Source organism: Ovis canadensis, chromosome 13 (genome assembly GCF_042477335.2).
Source record: "Ovis canadensis isolate MfBH-ARS-UI-01 breed Bighorn chromosome 13, ARS-UI_OviCan_v2, whole genome shotgun sequence".
In the NCBI taxonomy this organism is placed as follows: domain Eukaryota; kingdom Metazoa; phylum Chordata; class Mammalia; order Artiodactyla; family Bovidae; genus Ovis; species Ovis canadensis.
Window position 1 is genome coordinate 86,169,419 of NC_091257.1, and position 16,763 is coordinate 86,186,181.

At 44.6% G+C, this 16,763-nt stretch overlaps 1 protein-coding gene across 8 annotated transcripts in view; it reads right to left on the reverse strand.

The window, feature by feature from the left end:
- The window catches only part of PTPRT (protein tyrosine phosphatase receptor type T), a 1,160,687-nt gene that overhangs the window by 114,994 nt on the left and 1,028,930 nt on the right, over positions 1-16,763 (reverse strand). For all 8 annotated transcript variants that reach the window (XM_069548590.1, XM_069548586.1, XM_069548589.1 and 5 more), the window contains one exon: positions 10,064-10,212. In XM_069548590.1, coding sequence (XP_069404691.1) covers positions 10,064-10,212 — 149 coding nt within the window. The remainder of the gene's footprint in view (positions 1-10,063; positions 10,213-16,763) is intronic.

Consider the following 16,763-nt stretch of genomic DNA (forward strand, 5'->3'; position numbering starts at 1 on the left):
ATGGTGTCTAAGATAATTCTTAGTTTTGATGGTCTATTACGTCCCCCTTTGAGTCTAATATCCTTCTCTGACACTTAGTTTAATTCCTTAATGTATGTGAAAGAATTTGTTTACTTTCTCAAGGCATTTAAATTTCCATTTCCAAGGAATGAACAATTCCACTCAACTCTGGGTTGCCAGGAACTTAATAAGTGTGTCCTTTAAATCTGTCAGCCAAGAGGATGATTGCAAAATATTCAATAATCGCAATAAAATATTCAATAAAACTGTGGTGGCTAGCTTGTAACATTCAATTCTCCTGGATTCAGTTTAATCCTGGAACAACCAGAAAATACAATTGTCCCTGCAGACAGAATTTTGTGTTTTTCTTTTTATTCCTTTTCACAATGTTCTGATGAGCTTTTAGTTTCAACATGTGACTCATGATTGCTTTTCCTTGTAAATTTCCACTCCTTCTAGTCTGATTCTCAGGTTGTTAGCTGTTCAGACAAAAGGAGAGAAAGTTCCAGAGATGGTTTCAAAGGGACCCCTGGGTTTAGGAGCTGTCACTGCTATATACAGGCTTTAGCAGCCTTCAGGTCCAGCATCTCCAGGAAGCCCCTCTTCTTGGTGGATCCACCTTAAGAAAGGGGAAATTAGCTTTTCTCTCAGTGTGCCTGCAACTGTACTATCAAAGTCAATCCGGCACACAGAAAAACTAGGGCTTTGGAATCTCATAGTCCTGGGCTTTACTACTGGCCAGCGATTCTCAGACTTTAAGGTGCCTCAGTATTACCTAGAAGACTTTTTAAAAAGAGTGGTTGCGGGGAATACCCTGACCATCCAGTGATTAGAACTTAGCACTTTCATTGCTGTGGGCCCAGGTTCAATCCTTGGTTGGGGGAATTAAGACCCCACAAGCTACAAGTGATTGCTGAGCTCTATCCACAGAGGTTTGGGTTCAGCAGGCCTGGTGAAAGGCACAAGAAGTTGCCTCCTAGAAGATCCCAGGTGATTATGAGACTGCTGATCTGGGGACTACACTTTGAGCAAATGTCTCAATGTCTGTCTGAAACTGAAAACTTTAGTTTCCTTCTCTATAAAATGAAAGTCCCTTGGACAGCAAGGAGATCAAACCAGTCAATCCTAAAGGAAATCAACCCTGAATATGCATTGTAAGGAATTGATGCTGAAGCTGAAGCTCCAATACTTTGGCCACCTGATTCAAAGAGCCGAGTCGTTGGAAAAGACCCTGATGCTGGGAAAGATTGAGGGCAGGAGGAAAAGGGGATAACAGAGGATGAGATGATTGGATTATATCACGGATGCAATGGACATGAGTGAGCAAACTCTAGGAGATGGTGAAGGACAGGGAAGCCCGGTGTGCTACAGTCCATGGGGTGGTAAAGAGTCAGACATGACTGAGCAACTGAACAACAACTCTATAAAACGGGGAGAATAACATCTATCTTACAGAAGGCGGTATATAGGAATGATCTTGGCTATGGGCTTAGGGGTGTCACACAGACCCAGGTTTAAGTTCCAGCTTAAAAGCCTGCTATTTAAAACTATGAAGCCTTAGGCAAGCTCCTCATTATTTAAAACCTCAGTTTCCTCACCTGTAAATCATCAGGGATAATCATAACAGTTATTTAATCTTCCCAGCACACCAATGAGACAAGATAATGCACATAAAATGCTCAGTTGGAAGTGAGCTCATAATTAATGCTCAATAGATAATAGCTGGTATGATGAATATTAGTAATCTAATAATTATTATAATTTGAGGCCCCAAACTGGGAGGATTAAGTGAGCTCCTTGGCTGACACAACCAGATATCAAAAATATCTTAGTACTCTGGGATAACAGGGTAAAATCCAACAAGAAGGCACAGCACAGATGAAATAGAAAGTCTTTACCTGGGCCCCTCAAATCCCTCCCGCATAAGCTCTGCAGGAGGCAGATCCGTGATGGGCATTTGGAGGTTAATTCAAATGTGAGCAGTGTGTTCTGAACCCAGGTGTGTAGAGAGTGAGGGGGTAGCAGTTCTCTGAACTTCCAGTTAATTTGGCCCGGCACAGACTCGGAAACCACACACTCCACGGACATGGACTAAATGGAGACAGATGTGCCAATCAAGATTTTGAACAGATTGGAAAACAGAAATGTGTACTGAGGAAGGCTGATAGCTGATGTGGGGGCTGCTTAGCCTGAGGGAAGGACCTGCAGGGCACACAGCTGGCAGCCGTCCAAAGCTGGGGCTGGGAGCAGCAGGAAGGGAAAGACTGATTTCATTACCCTGTGTGACACCAGAGGGCAGACATGGGCCAGCGTCTGGTTGCTGGCCAATCCATACTTCTGTGCACAATCAGGAGTGAATGGATGGAAGTTACAGAGAGTAGATTTCAGCTTAAAAGAAGACAGAAGTCAGTACCAGAAGAGCTGGAGCCAGATACAGGATTGCAGCTAGAAGATCTTGGATGAAGTTCAGGTCTATCATTCATTCATACATACACATTTAGATTGTGCAGAGATGCTCATTGTTGTATCATGTGTCTCCCACAACAGGTTGTGAGCTCGCTCTCTGTGTATCTATCTCGGGCAGGGGCCAGCTCGGGAGTGCCCAAGGATGGAATGGGACCATCTGGCCTGTGGCTCCAATTCCTAAGAAGTTTCTTGTGGGACAATTCTCATGGGTCCTTCCCTGCGACAGGCATTTTGGGCTGAGAAACCAAGCAGAGGCCCTGTCCCATCAGCCAGAAAGGCTATTAACGTTGATCTCCTTTCTTTCTTTCACCCACTTTGTGATGGAGAGAAAGCTTAAGGTTGCAGGAAAGACAGGACGCTTTGGTTTCGAAAGTAGAACATCCGATCTGAGGTCCAAACCTCACCATTTACTCATCGTGTGACCTGAGGAAGACCTTGTTCCTCTCCTGAAAATGGGTCTGATAATAAACATACCAACTGGAGAGGGTTACTGTTGGGATGGATTAAGATCCATTTCTGGGCATGCTCATCACAGAGCCTGGCACTTGGTGGGAGTCTGACTGGCTTCATGCAGGACACTATGGTGGTAGTAGCTTCTGCCCATGTGGAGGAAAGGCTGATTGAGCATCAGGAGAGGTGTGGAGCCCTCCCTCTCTCCCAGCCATTAGCAGCCTCACATGGTGAGACCAGTTGAGTGGTGATAGCTATGTTCCTAGTGCAAGAGAGGGAGCTTGGGTTCTGGAGTCAGATAACTCTATTTTGGCTTCCGATCCATCTCCATTCTATGCATATGTGTGTTGCTGTTGTCTTCACGACCAAGATAATCATGATGGTGTGCTCACTCACCTAGGGCCAGACATCCTGGAATGTGAAGTCAAGTGGGCCTAGCATCACTACACACAAAGCTAGTGGAGGTGATGGAATTGAAGTTGAGCTGTTTCAAATCCTGAAAGATGATGCTGTGAAAGTGCTGCACTCAATATGCCAGCAAATGGAGAAAACTCAGCAGTGGCCACAGGACTGGAAAAGGTCAGTTTTCATTCCAATCCCTAAGAAAGGCAATGCCAAAGAATGTTCAAACTACTGCACAATTGCACTCATCTCACACGTTAGTAAAGTAATGCTCAAAATTCTCCAAGCCAGGCTTCAGCAATACGTGAACCGTGAACTTCCAGATGTTCAAGCTGGTTTTAGAAAAGGCAGAGGAACCAGAGATCAAATTGCCAATATCTGCTGGATCATGGAAAAAGCAAGAGAGTTCCAGAAAAACATCTATTTCTGCTTTACTGACAATGCCAAAGCCTTTGACTGTGTGGATCACAATAAACTGTGCAAAATTCTGAAAGAGATGGGAATACCAGACCAGCTGACCTGCCTCTTGAGAAACCTATATGCAGGTCAGGAAGCAACAGTTAGAACTGGACATGGAACAACAGACTGGTTCCAAATGGGAAAAGGAGTACGTCGAGGCTGTATATTGTCACCCTGCTTATTTAACTTATATGCAGAGTACATCATGAGAAACTCTGGGCTGGAAGAAGCACAAGCTAGAATCAAGATTGCTGGGAGAAATATCAATAACCTCAGATATGCAGATGACACCACCCTTATGGCAGAAAATGAAGAGGAACTAAAAAGCCTCTTGATGAAAGTGAAAGAGGTGAGTGAAAAAGTTGGCTTAAAGCTCAACATTCAGAAAACGAAGATCATGGCATCCAGTCCCATCACTTCATGGGAAATAGATGGGGAAGCAGTGGAAACAGTGTCAGACTTCATTTGTTTGGGTTCCAAAATCACTGTGGATGGAGTCTGTGAACCTCAGTTTCTTCATCTGTAGAATGGGGGTAAGAATAAACTTGCTAGTTCTCTTATGGTGCAGGAATAAGGATATACAGCTCCAGGGTTTTACAAAAGAACTTCTGTAAACTATGAAAAATTTAAAAGTAGAAACACCTGTTATTTTTGCGATGATGCCCCATTTTATTCATTTTTATAATTATGCCCTTCCCCAAACTATGCTCGGGACTCAGGATGGGACAGGCATATACTAAGCAATGAGAAAATGGCCACTGAATGTCTCTTTCAAACCCTCAACCATACTTGCTTCTTTACTGAACAGATAGCCTGATGGTCCAGCATGGGATGCTCCTAAGAGATAAACTGCCTTCACCCACCAGACATGAAACCATTCAATAGAATAGAAGCAAAAAATGAAGATGGAGTTTACTAACAGTACCCAATGGGCAAGTGAGTCTGTCAAATGCTATTACAGGAAGGATAGATAGCTAAGCCTTGTATCACAGAATTCAACAGTGATTTGTTTTGAAGCATTTTGATTTGGGTTAAAAATAAACAAGCAGAGGGTGAGACTATGAACAAAAGACATAAGGAAGATTTAAACAGGAATATAAAAAAGAAAGCACTAGGAGAAAGACCCAGAAAATGATCCCAGTGAGCCAAAGATCTCAGAAAAAGAACAAGCAGGTAAACAGGGCAATAAGATAAAAATGAGATTACTTAATAAAAGCCAGCAATCCTTTAAACGGAAAACAATGGACATTGTTGACAAGCACTCCTTTTTCAAGAATGCCAAAGCTCTCCAGAGCAACGGCCCACCTGACAGAGAGCCATCACCTCTGTATCCTGGAGGTCACTAGCCCTCTACAAAATTGGGAGGCTTGAGGGAATGGATGCTGTAGAACTCAGTGGTCACTTAGAATTGAAAATCCAGGAAAACAAACTCACACAGTTGGGTGCCAAGGTTGAATTAGGTCAGGGGCCACCTGTTCCGTAATGAAATAATTGCTCAGGGCCAGGTTTTTCTGTAATCTTTTCCAATGTGACACCTATTCTCTGCTCAGTGCTTCCTCAACTTTTGTGAATAATCTCAGGGCCTCCTAAAGACACTGATGCAGAAGCCAGTCACTTTCCTAATGTCACAAAAATAGATTCAATTTTACATACATCAGGGTGATTTCAGGAGCAATTTCCACATCGCCAATGTAAGCATTACTTACATTCCACCCCCCCTCAAATCACATCCAAGTGGTTCCACAGAGCATTTTAAAAGGTACCTGATGCATTTCAGGGCATTCAAAAGAATCTCCAGAACATGTTGGTGGTTCTAGCCTGAGGATACCAGATAAATAGACAGAATCCTAACTACTCATTGATTCATACAAATGCAAAAATGTCTTAATGACTGAGTATAATGTTGATTGAATTTTTTCTTTCTTAAAAACAATATTAAAATAAATGCACATCCAATATGTATATATACACACGTGTCTGTGTATGTATGCACGTCATGCCTGTGTGTATATAAACATAAAACACACACACATCAATCTTGGAAAGATTGTATCTGGACTTTAAAACATCTAATTAGATTTGATTGGATCTGCCGCTTCTTCCTCACTGGCCGGCCAATCCATCCCAGTCTTGGGTGCTTTCATCTTAAACAGTCCAAGCTTTAGCCCATGGGGGAAATGAAAGTGGTATTTTCCCCTTGAAATCCAAGAAACTGGTGTTCCCCAGGTTTGCACTCGTGGTCAAATGCCTATAAGTTGGGTGTCATCATGTCTGTCGTTATGTCTCTGACCACATCTCTTTGGTCTTCAGAATCCTCCCACGACATTTTTACAAATGGAGTAAGTGTGCACAAGTGCTTGGCCTGGACGGGAAAGAGTTTGGTCAATAGGTGCCACTTGGCCAGCACGTGCCAACCGCTAGACCTGCTAGTGAACTCCCTTGCCCAGAAAAAAAGCAGGAGAGTCAGTGACAAGTTAACACAGTCAGAGGCAGGGCATGGGGTCGGGGGCGCTCAGCGTGCACCTACAAGGAGAAACCAAGCCCAGTTCCCTATCATCCCCTTTTCTGCCTCTCCTGCCCTCTGCTGGAATGTACAAATCCCAGAAATTCACCTGTGTGGAGAATGGATTCAGAACTGACTCTGTGGGGAGACTGGGCTTCCCTGGTGGCCCACTGGTAAAGAATCTGCCTGCCAATGCAGGAGACGTGGGTTCGATCCCTGATCAGGCAAGATCCTACATGCCGAGGAGCAACTAAGCCCACGCGCCACAATTCTTGAGCCTGAGCTCCAGGGCCCGGGAGCCGCGACCACTGAGCCCACGTGGCCTAGAGCCTGTGCTCCCAGTGAGAGAAGCCACGGCAAAGAGAAGCCCGCACACTGCTCCTGGAGCGTGGCCCATGCTCGCTGCAGCTAGAGAAAAGTCCTCGAGGTGACAGAGACTCCGCACAACCAAAAGGAAACAGATTTTTTTTTTTCCAAAAAGAACTGACTTTGTGGTTAGGTAGACTGTAAACTTGCTCTGCTCTCTAAGGAAAACAAGCTAAATATTTGCTCATGAAATAATCAGTATGTACTGTTAAGACTCTGCCCAATTCTCAACTTTAATAAGTGCTCAAACTTAGCATCACCAAGAGTGGGCAAAGTGATAGCTTTGTGATAGTTTAGCAGAATGACAGTTTCTACTGAAATGATGCAAAGGGAAGTATACACACAAAGCCACCTGTGCAGCAGTTTTGCCAAAACGTTTAACCTGAATATGGTCATGATAAAAAAAATTCAGACGAATCTGGACTCAGGAGTATTGGACAGCTGGCCTGGATTTTTAAAAGATGTCAGTATCCTGAAAGGAAAACTAAAGGTGGGAGAACATTGTAGATAAAAAGGTGATGGAAATATGGAGGTCAAATATAAAGTGAGCACCTTGACTGAATCCTGGATCCAAAAGATAGTAACAAATAAAAGAGAGAGCACTTTAGGGCCACGGGGGAAATTCAGCAATGGACTGGTCTATCAGAGACTGAAACAAGGTCACATTTCTTGGGTAAGATAAGTTTACTGCAATTATGCTGAAGAGCTGTCTTCATTCTCAGGAAACGTGCTGAATTTTCTGGAGGTGGGAGTATCACGATGTCCAAAACTTACATCTAGATGGTTCAGAAAATTGTGTAGATATAGTGTGTATATACTGTGTGTATGTGTACCATGTGTGTGTATGAGAGAGAGACAAAGAGAGGGAGAGTGAGTGCAAATGTTGCAAATTGTGAACAACTGGTGAACCTAGGTAAAAGGTGTACGGGTATTCATTTTACTATTTTTTTCAATCATTATATGTTTCAAGCAAAATCTCTTTCCTAAGGCAGCACGTCAGTATTTGAAAACCTCTGCTGCCTCTTTCAAAGTTCAGTGCTTCTAACCAAGCTGCCTGTAAGAACCCCCCGCGTGGCTTTTACAAAATCTATACCCCTGAGTCCCACTCCCACTCCTGGTGCCCCAGAAGGTTTTGATTCAGCAAGTAAGGTGTGGGGCCTAGATACATGGATTTTGTAAACTTCCTCAGCTAGGTGCTGTGCTGTGCGTGAGATTAGGAATCAGGGGTCTGCGGTAGCCTCGGATCCTGGATCCACCAGGAAACAGCTGTGTACCAGTGGGCAGGTCAGCCAAACACTGAACTCTGGATGCATCATCTATAAAATGGGAACAAACATAGAAAGCATCTCACAGGCGGTGGTGTGGACAAAGGCGGTCCATAAGTGCTTGTTTCCTTTCTGTCTTCATCCTCTCATAGACCCCCGTCATCCCAAATTGATCTTATCTATGTGTTTTTGTTTTTGCCTTTTCATACTGTTCATGAGGTTCAGGAATTCCAAAAAAACATCTACTTCTGCTTCATTGACTATGCTAAAATCTCTGACTGTGTGAATCACAACAAACTGTGGAAAATTCTGAAAGAGATGGGAATACCAGACCACCTGACCTACCTTCTGAGAAACCTGTATGCAGGTCAAGAAACAAGAGTTAGAACTGGACATGGAACAACGGACTGGTTCAAAATTGGGAAAGGAGTACGCCAAGGCTGTATATTGTCACCATGCTTATATCACTTATATGCAGAGTATATCATGAGAAATGCCAGGCTGGATGAAGCACAAGCTGGAATCAAGATTGCAGGGAGAGATATCAACAACCTCAGATATGCAGAATATAACACTGTAATGACAGAAAGCAAAGAGGAACCAAAGAACCACTGGGTGAGGGGAGTGAAAAAGGTGGCTTAAAACTCAACATTCAAAAAATGATGATCATGGCATCTGGTCCCATCACTTCATGGCAAATGGATGGGGAACAATGGAAACATTGTTTTCTTATTTTCTTGGGCTCCAAAATAATTGCATATGGGGACTGCAGCCATGAAATTAAAAGACGCTTGCTCCTTGGAAGAAAAGCTATGACCAATTTAGACAGCATATTAAAAAGCAGAGATATTATTTTGCTGACAAAGGTCTGTCTAGTCAAAGCTATGGTTTTTCCAGTAGTCATGTATGAATGTGAGAGTTGAACCATAAAGAAAGCTGAGCGCTGAAGAACTGATGCTTTCGATCTGTGGTGTTGGAGAAGATTCTTGAGATTCCCTTGGACTGCAAGGAGATCCAACCAGCCAATCCTGAATATTCACTGGAAGGACTGATGCTGAAGCTCCAATACTTTGGCCACCTGATGCAAAGAGCAGGCTCATTGGAAAAGACCCTGATGCTGGGAAAGATTGAGGGCAGGAGGAGAAGGGGATGACAAAGGATGAGATGGTTGGATGGCATCATCGACTCAATGACATGAGTTTGAGCAAAGTGTGGGGGATAGCGAAGGACAGGGAAGCCTAGCATGCTGCAGTCCACGGAATCACAAATAGTCAGACACAACCTCCTGACTGAACAGTGAGCAATAACAATAATGAAGTGATTTTTACCAAATAGGATTTCTTCCCTTTGCCAATGGCACAGTGTGGAGAGAACATGTGTCTCTGTTCATATTCCTTTAGATTTCCTGCTTTCCCCAATTTGGAGCAGAGGCTGGGGAATCCAGCATTTCTATGAAAACTAGAAAAAGAACCGGCTTTCAGAAACATAAGAGCAAAAGTCAGCTCTCTTGAGCCTGATTGCCAAGATGGCTTTAGGTTACTAGTCCTGAGGTTCTCCTTTGGACAAGGGTCAACCCTGAAACCGTGGCCACTTCTATTAGCTTGATCCTGTGTTAACTCTGCATAAGAATACCGTTGCTTTTGACTTAATGCCACTTGGGAACTGGGCAAGGCTGGGTAGGCACAGATTCCAGGACTGAATGAGTTACTCGTCAACCATGGAGCTTTGGAGAAAGCACTTCTCTGAGCCTCAGTTTCCTAAGCTGAGAAATGGAGACAGTCGTAACCCATAAGTCATTTACCTTTCATGGTTTATGTGAAACACTGCTTTGAGAACTCTACAACACTCAATTCAATATGGCATATTTTTCTCCTTAAGTGTGTCATCCTGCTCTCCTTCTTGTTTCTTAGTTTTAACCTGCTTTCTGTGCACAAGCAGAAGTTAAGATGACTGGCTGTTATTTCCATCTTCTTTGGGATGGATTCTGGATGGGTACCCCCAGTCTTTGCCAGGGAAATTTCATCCAGATGCTCCCAGGGAAGCATCCAGCCCCCATGTCCTACAGCACCTGACACTGGGAGCGGTCAATAGCAGAGGTACCAGGGTCAAGCTGGACCACAGATACCCCCTTCCCTTGGTTGGCTCAACTTACCGAATCCATTCACATCCTGTGAGCTAGAGGAGAAGCCTTCATCATTGCGGCTGGAGCTGAGCTTGGCAGTGGGTTTGTCGGCCGAGGCCACGGGCCCCATTTCCCTCTGTGCTCCACTCTGGGTCTCCTTCTGCTTCTTGGCCAGCTTCCTTTGGGACATGTGCAAGGGGAAAAATCACAGTCAGATAGTGACAGCTGCTTCAAAGGGCTGGAAGTTCAGGCTGCTCTTTTCCCACCCATCCTCAACCCCCAAACCCTGGGGCATTGCCCAGAAACAGGGTCAAGGAACGTCCTCCAAGGTCAAGGTGGGATAAGCCTAAGTCATCCTGAAACTTTAAATGGCTTCAGTTTAAGAAATATGACATTCATTCTGCCTCACCCCCAACAAATGGTGTGTTCTTTACTGAGCTTAAAATGGGAAATAATGAGATTTCCATAACATTCCTCTAACTTTAAAAGGGAGATGTGGTCATGTGGAATTTGTCTTATGGGGCTCTGAAGGATATGCATAATGAAGTCTGGCCCTTCTCCATGATTGAGCTCATAAAATAACCCACAAAACAATGATGGATTGAAGTAGGGGCTGGTGGGGACAGGGGGTAAGAGTGGACGTTAGTTAGCCCTATAGCTCAAAAGGATAAAAGTTAAATCAGATTAAAATAAATTTAAATTAAAAAAAAAGGTAAAGCAGAACTAGATGTACAGTTATCCCTATACGAACCCTCAGAGCCAGATGGGCATTTAGAATAATGGTGACAATGACAATGATGACAATGATGATGGCGACCTGGAGCAGCCATGCTCAAACTCGTGTACACCAGAAACACTCAGCGGAAAAAGCCCCCAGATCCCTGAGTCATACAAGTAGGACAAGGACTAAATGTCTGTATGGCCAGCAAGTTCCCCGGGTGATTCTAACACCAACCACTGGGATTGAAACCATCAGCTCTGGCATCAGACAGACTTGGGTTCATATCTTCCCTCCATGCAGACTGTGGCTGCATGAGGCAGGGAAAGTTCCTTAACCTCGTTATGTTCTGAACTTCACAGGCCAACCTCAGAGGAATTAAATGAGGACTAAGTGAGATAATGTGTATGGAGCACGGTGCCTGGCACACAGCGAAGGCTGGACATGTGGCAGCTGCTCTTCTTGCTTTTGTATCATCACCACTGATTCAACTGCATTCCACTGCGGGAGTCCTCTCTCCAGCAGTCCTGCTGCGGAATCCCACACCCCGCCCTCCGGATTATGTCAAGTGATGGAGACTTTGGCACCTCACTAGGAGACTGAGAGTGAAAAGTTCTCGTGCGGATTTGAAATCTACTCCCTTTAAATGTCGACTATTGGGTCTTAGATTTATTGTCAGAGATATAAAACTATGACTAACCTGCAGTCAGTTCTTCAAATATTTGTAAATAAAAAAATCCTCGTCCCTCTGAGTTCACCCAATACGTACCCATCTAAACATAGTAACTTTGCTCCTATGATATGCAAAGCTATGGGTTGCATGTGAAATATCTGGAGGGCAAATTCTTTCAGGTCTCTCGCTCCATTTTTCACAGGGCTTGCCTTCAAATTCAATCCTGGTCACTCTTACTTTAACACAGAAAGAACAGATGTTCCAGAGAGGTCACATTCAGCACTGCATAGAAAATTTCCAAAGCTGAGCCCATCTGATAATGAAATAGCCAGTTTTAAGAGGTAATGAACCCCTGTCAGAGGAGGTATTAAATGCAATGATAAACCTAGGCTTCCCAGGTGGCAGAGTGGTAAAGAATCTGTCTGCCAATGCAGGAGATGCAAGACATGTGGGTTCGAACCCTGGGTCAGGAAGATCCCCTGGAGCAGGAAATGCAAGCAGTTCCAGTATTTTTGCCTGGAAAATTCTAGGACAGAGGAGCCTGGCAGGCTATAGTTCATGGGGTCACAGAGAGTCAGATATGACTGGCATCTGTGTGTGCACACACGCACACATACACACATAGGAATATTTTAGAAACTTTTGCATACACGCTTGCAGGCTAAGCCACTTCAGTCATGTCCGACTCTTTGCAACTCTGTGGAACTTGAGGTATAATACAGTGACAGGAGAGCTGTTTATCATCTGTGGGTCCAGAGGGACAAGCAGAGGGAGCAGCCACCAGGACCCAAACGGTGTTGTGAAGAGGAGGCCGCCTGTGTAGAAGCAGTGATCTTCTCCCAAAGGATCCAGCCAGTGCTGGATGACCTCACAGGAAGGGATCCGGAGGCACAGATCCCCTGATTATATCCTCCCCTCCCGCTATGATCTGTTAGAGTGCCTCATGCCAAAGGCATGGCATCCATTCAGAGCTTGCTTCATAGACACAGAACATAAAAGAGGAGCATCTCGAGTGGGTCTGGACTTGGGAAGAGAAGAGCTTTCACTTCTCTCATTCTGGCCACAGTTTGAAGACAAACGCAGCCTAAAATGGAATTATTCATTTTCAAAAAATTGTCCTGGGGCAAGGAAGGGGGCTCAGGAATAGAAGTGCATCTTTCGGTTAAAATGCTCTGGCCACAGGCACGCTGCTCCACTAGTGAGACTATTCCAGGCAGACAGCAAAACCGTAAGAAACGAAGCATTTGGTTACTTGGGCCTTTCCTCACCATTGGCAGGCAATCAGCCAGCAGGCAGGGGTATGTGAATGAAAGAAAAACGAGTAATTCGGCTTCTGATGACATTTCACAATTTCATTCTTCATTTATTATCAAAAAGGAGTGTGTTTAAAAATGTATATGTGACCTTCTTAATCATAAATTTGAAAAGATATACAGCAGACCCTCTGCCTCCATCTGAGTTCTGTTCATACTGCCCCAGCAGGAAATAAAAGGAAATCTGATAAGAGAGTTCACTTTCGAACTATAAATGCTTATGTATTGGGGTTTTGATATTTCCTTAGGGCAGAACTCCCAACCAACCTCATTCTATTCAGGGTAAAATAATATGGAGATAGTTGTCTTAGGCACAAATCATTGGTTTCCAAAGGCATAATAATAATAAAAAGACCTTGGCTGCCTCTATGAAAAGTGGCATTTTATAGTAATGTTTGGGTAGCTCTGAACATCTGGGTAAAAAAATTTTTTAAATGGAGCCTCTCCAAAGCATATATTTAAAAATTGGACAACTCAGGTTTTTCACATTCTTCGTTTTTAGCCCATGGTTGACAGGATGTTTTCATGGTAATGATGATGCTACCTAAAATTTAAAAATATGTAGACAGGTGTTGCAGCTACAAAATGGAAATGAAAGGTATGTAGAAGGAAATAAAACATAAAACCATACTTTGGGGATCTTATTCATAATTTAAGTATTAAAAACCATCCTAGTAATTTAGGGGAACTCCCCTGGTAGTCCAGTGGGTGAGATTCCATGCGCCCAATGCAGGGGGCCCAGGTTCGAATCCTGGTCCCAGATCTAGATCCCATACGCTGCAACTGAGAGTTTGCAAGCCGCAACTAAAGATCCTGTGTGCTGCAATGAAGATCGAAGATCCTGTGTGCCGCAACTAAGACCCAGCACAGTCAGATAAACAGTTTAAATAAAAAAGTAATTTAGGGGAGATCGTATTCACTCCTAAGGTCACAGAACTTAGCTGATTCCCCTCCCTCTTCTTCCTAAAGAGAGGGGAGCATCCAAACTAGTGAGTGGGGCATATCAGACCCTCAAGCGTATGGCTCCAGGCTTCAACTCGACCTTATCTTCTACACGCATCTCCTCTTAGGGAACACTAGCTCCCTCACTCCCCTCTCCTAAGCATTCCTCAATAGTCCTTACCCCTCAGTGTGCCCCTGTTCTTCTCCCCGGACCACCTCCTCTTTATCATTCAAGACTCAGTGGCATTCAGATGTCACATCTTCTCTTGCTCCCCCCAAAGATATACGGTTCTCTCTTCTGGGTGGACTCTTCCGCTGAACATATTTATTTAGCCCCTACATGTGCCAGTCTCTGCTCGATGGAAGATCACAGTGGCAAACACCAAACATGACCTTCACCTTCCTAGGACACAGAGACTAATGACAGAGACAGGCACTAGACGGGGAAATACAGAAATCGATATAAAATCACAAACGTGATGAAAGCCAAGAAGGAACAATACATATGGCGAGAGGAGAGCAGCAAATAGCTGGTTTGGACCCTGTTAGGGGATCACGGAGGGCCTCGTTGCCATGTGAACTAAGCACTTGACTAACCCAATTGCAGTGATTCAACTCTCCTATCCAGGAAGGCAAGCACCTCTTGGGTGAACTTCTTCCAACCTCCTGGACCTACTCCAACCTCCTGCTGAGTGTCTGGCATGTAGCCGGTAAAGTCTACAATCTGAAGCGCAGAAAAGACTGTCATTCTCCTCTGACTACAAATTATGACCACTTAAAAACGGATATATGCAAGGAAAGAGGAAAAAAAAGTTGAATGAAATTAGTTGGGGACCTGAAATATTTCTACTTAATGAATAGTTTTGTCTAACAACTTAGCATTTCCTTCCTAGGATGTCTGAAGAAATGGTGGAATATATATAGAAGGCAGAGACTTCTTTTTCTCCCTCACAGCCCACAGAATGGCCATAGCAACAGAACGCTTGAAAAAAAAAATAAACCTTCTATGACAGCCAAATGGAACATGGCATGGGTTGCATAACTCACGCAGTCCTCAGATCCTGTAAGACTCAAGTACCTGTGACTTGCTGAACTTGGAATTTTTTTCTCTAGTTGTTCTGAGATACCTTCCAATTGGGTCACACAGTTTCACCAGCAGGGAGTACCGAGAGCTGTTAGAAAGCAGGCGTTGCACAAGCCTATCTATTTCTCTGCTTGGTCCTTGGAGAGATGAAGAACGTTTCAAGACAAAGCAATCCAAGTTCGCTGCTTCTGACAGGTTGGGACAATGTGATATGACAGACCGCTGGGAGGTCTCCCCGACCTTTGCTTGTTAGCTGACTGAGGGCTGGTGGCTGGGGACGTGTCCACGGTGAGTTCTGTGAATCCTGAGCACCAGTCTTTGTAAGGGAGGGTGGCAGATGGAATGGCTCCATGGAGAGAACTGTAGGCTGTGAAAGGTCCCAGAACCATGGTATGACAGGAGGAAGAAGAGTGTCTGAAACACACGGGGATGTTTCTCATGGAAAGCAAATATTCTGGAACGTTCTTTTCACACATGGGGTCCCTGGCTCTGTGTGGCCCCAGAGGGCAGAATTAGAACCACCATGTTAGCTGGACACAAGGAAGAAATTTCTAGTAAAGTAGAACTGCTTTGATTTCCCTGGTGGATAAGAATCTGCCTGCCAATGCAGGGGACATGGGTTTGCTCTCTGGCACTGGAAGATGCCACACGCCACGGAGCAACTAAGCCTGCTGCACCACAACCACTGAGCCTGCACTCGAGGGCCCATCAGCTGCAACTCCTGAAGCCAGTGCACCGAGAGCCTGTGCTCCCGCAGCAAGAGAAGCCACCACAGCGAAAGCCACGCACTGCAACCAAGAGTGGCCCCTGCTTGCCGCAACCAGAGAAAGTCCTTGCAAAGCAACAAAGACCCAGTGCAGGCCAAAACACATCAATAAATAAGACAGAATAAAGTAGAACTGCTTGGGTCTCCTTCAGAAGAGCCTAATGCCTGCACTGACGTTCCCATGTTTTCTTCTTCGGTTACTTTCTCTTCACCTTTTAGGGACCAACTCAAAGGCCCACTGCTCTTAGAAATCATCATCTCCTCCTCAAAGGTAGTAGTTTATTTCTCTGTGCATATTAATTTGTTGAAAAAAATACTTAATGAGCACCTGCTTTGTACCAGTGGCTGTTAACACAGGATACCATAATGTGAAAAGCCAGACAAGACCCATGCTCTGTGTAAGCTTTTGGAAGTAATGAGCTCCCCATTATTGGAGGAATTCAAGTAGAGACTGAGAGACTATCTGGAAAAGAGGTGATAAGTGATTCTAGCATCTGGATCCTGCAAAATCCTGCGCATGTCAACGGAGAACAGGAGAACCCCGCCAAGTGAGAGAGGGTGCTGGAATTCCACAGGGCTCTTCCCTGGATGTGAACAGTCATGCCCACTCTCCAGGGGAGACCCTGACCAGGCTCTCTTTCCCTTCCCGTAGGGCTTTCCTTGACCCACCCTCTACTGGCGTCTCTGGACAGTCTTTAAACACAAAGCCTGGAACCTGGAGCCAGAGAGATGTCCACCCGAAGGAGGCAGACAAAGAAAACTGCTGAAACTCTACTCCTATTAAAAGCCAGTGTTGTACTCTGTGAAGCCTGGATGTTTCTGTGCTGACATGATTGAATATCCAATTAAATTTACACGTCAGAACTGGAAGGGAACTACATCATTCTCTCATTTTATAAAAGAAACTGAGGCCCAGACAGAGGGGGTGCTTAGCCAAGGCATGTGGCATGTTGGCAGAAGTCACAGGGCCCTATCCTGCTTTCTGCCTGCCAGCTCAGGACACCTGTTTTAACTTTCCTCCACTCCTCCTTTTGGGACAAAATCAGAAGAGCAAATTCCATCCATGGTAACAATTCCAGTCCTCGTTGAATACGGCAAAACCTCATTAATCCAAATCCCACTAACTCAGAATGATTGTAACTGAGGCAGAAGCTGGGCTACCCCACAGCAGAGCTGACAGTGTAAACGAGGATATGGAAAACTGCAGGATTAAACGGTGAACACACCACTTCCT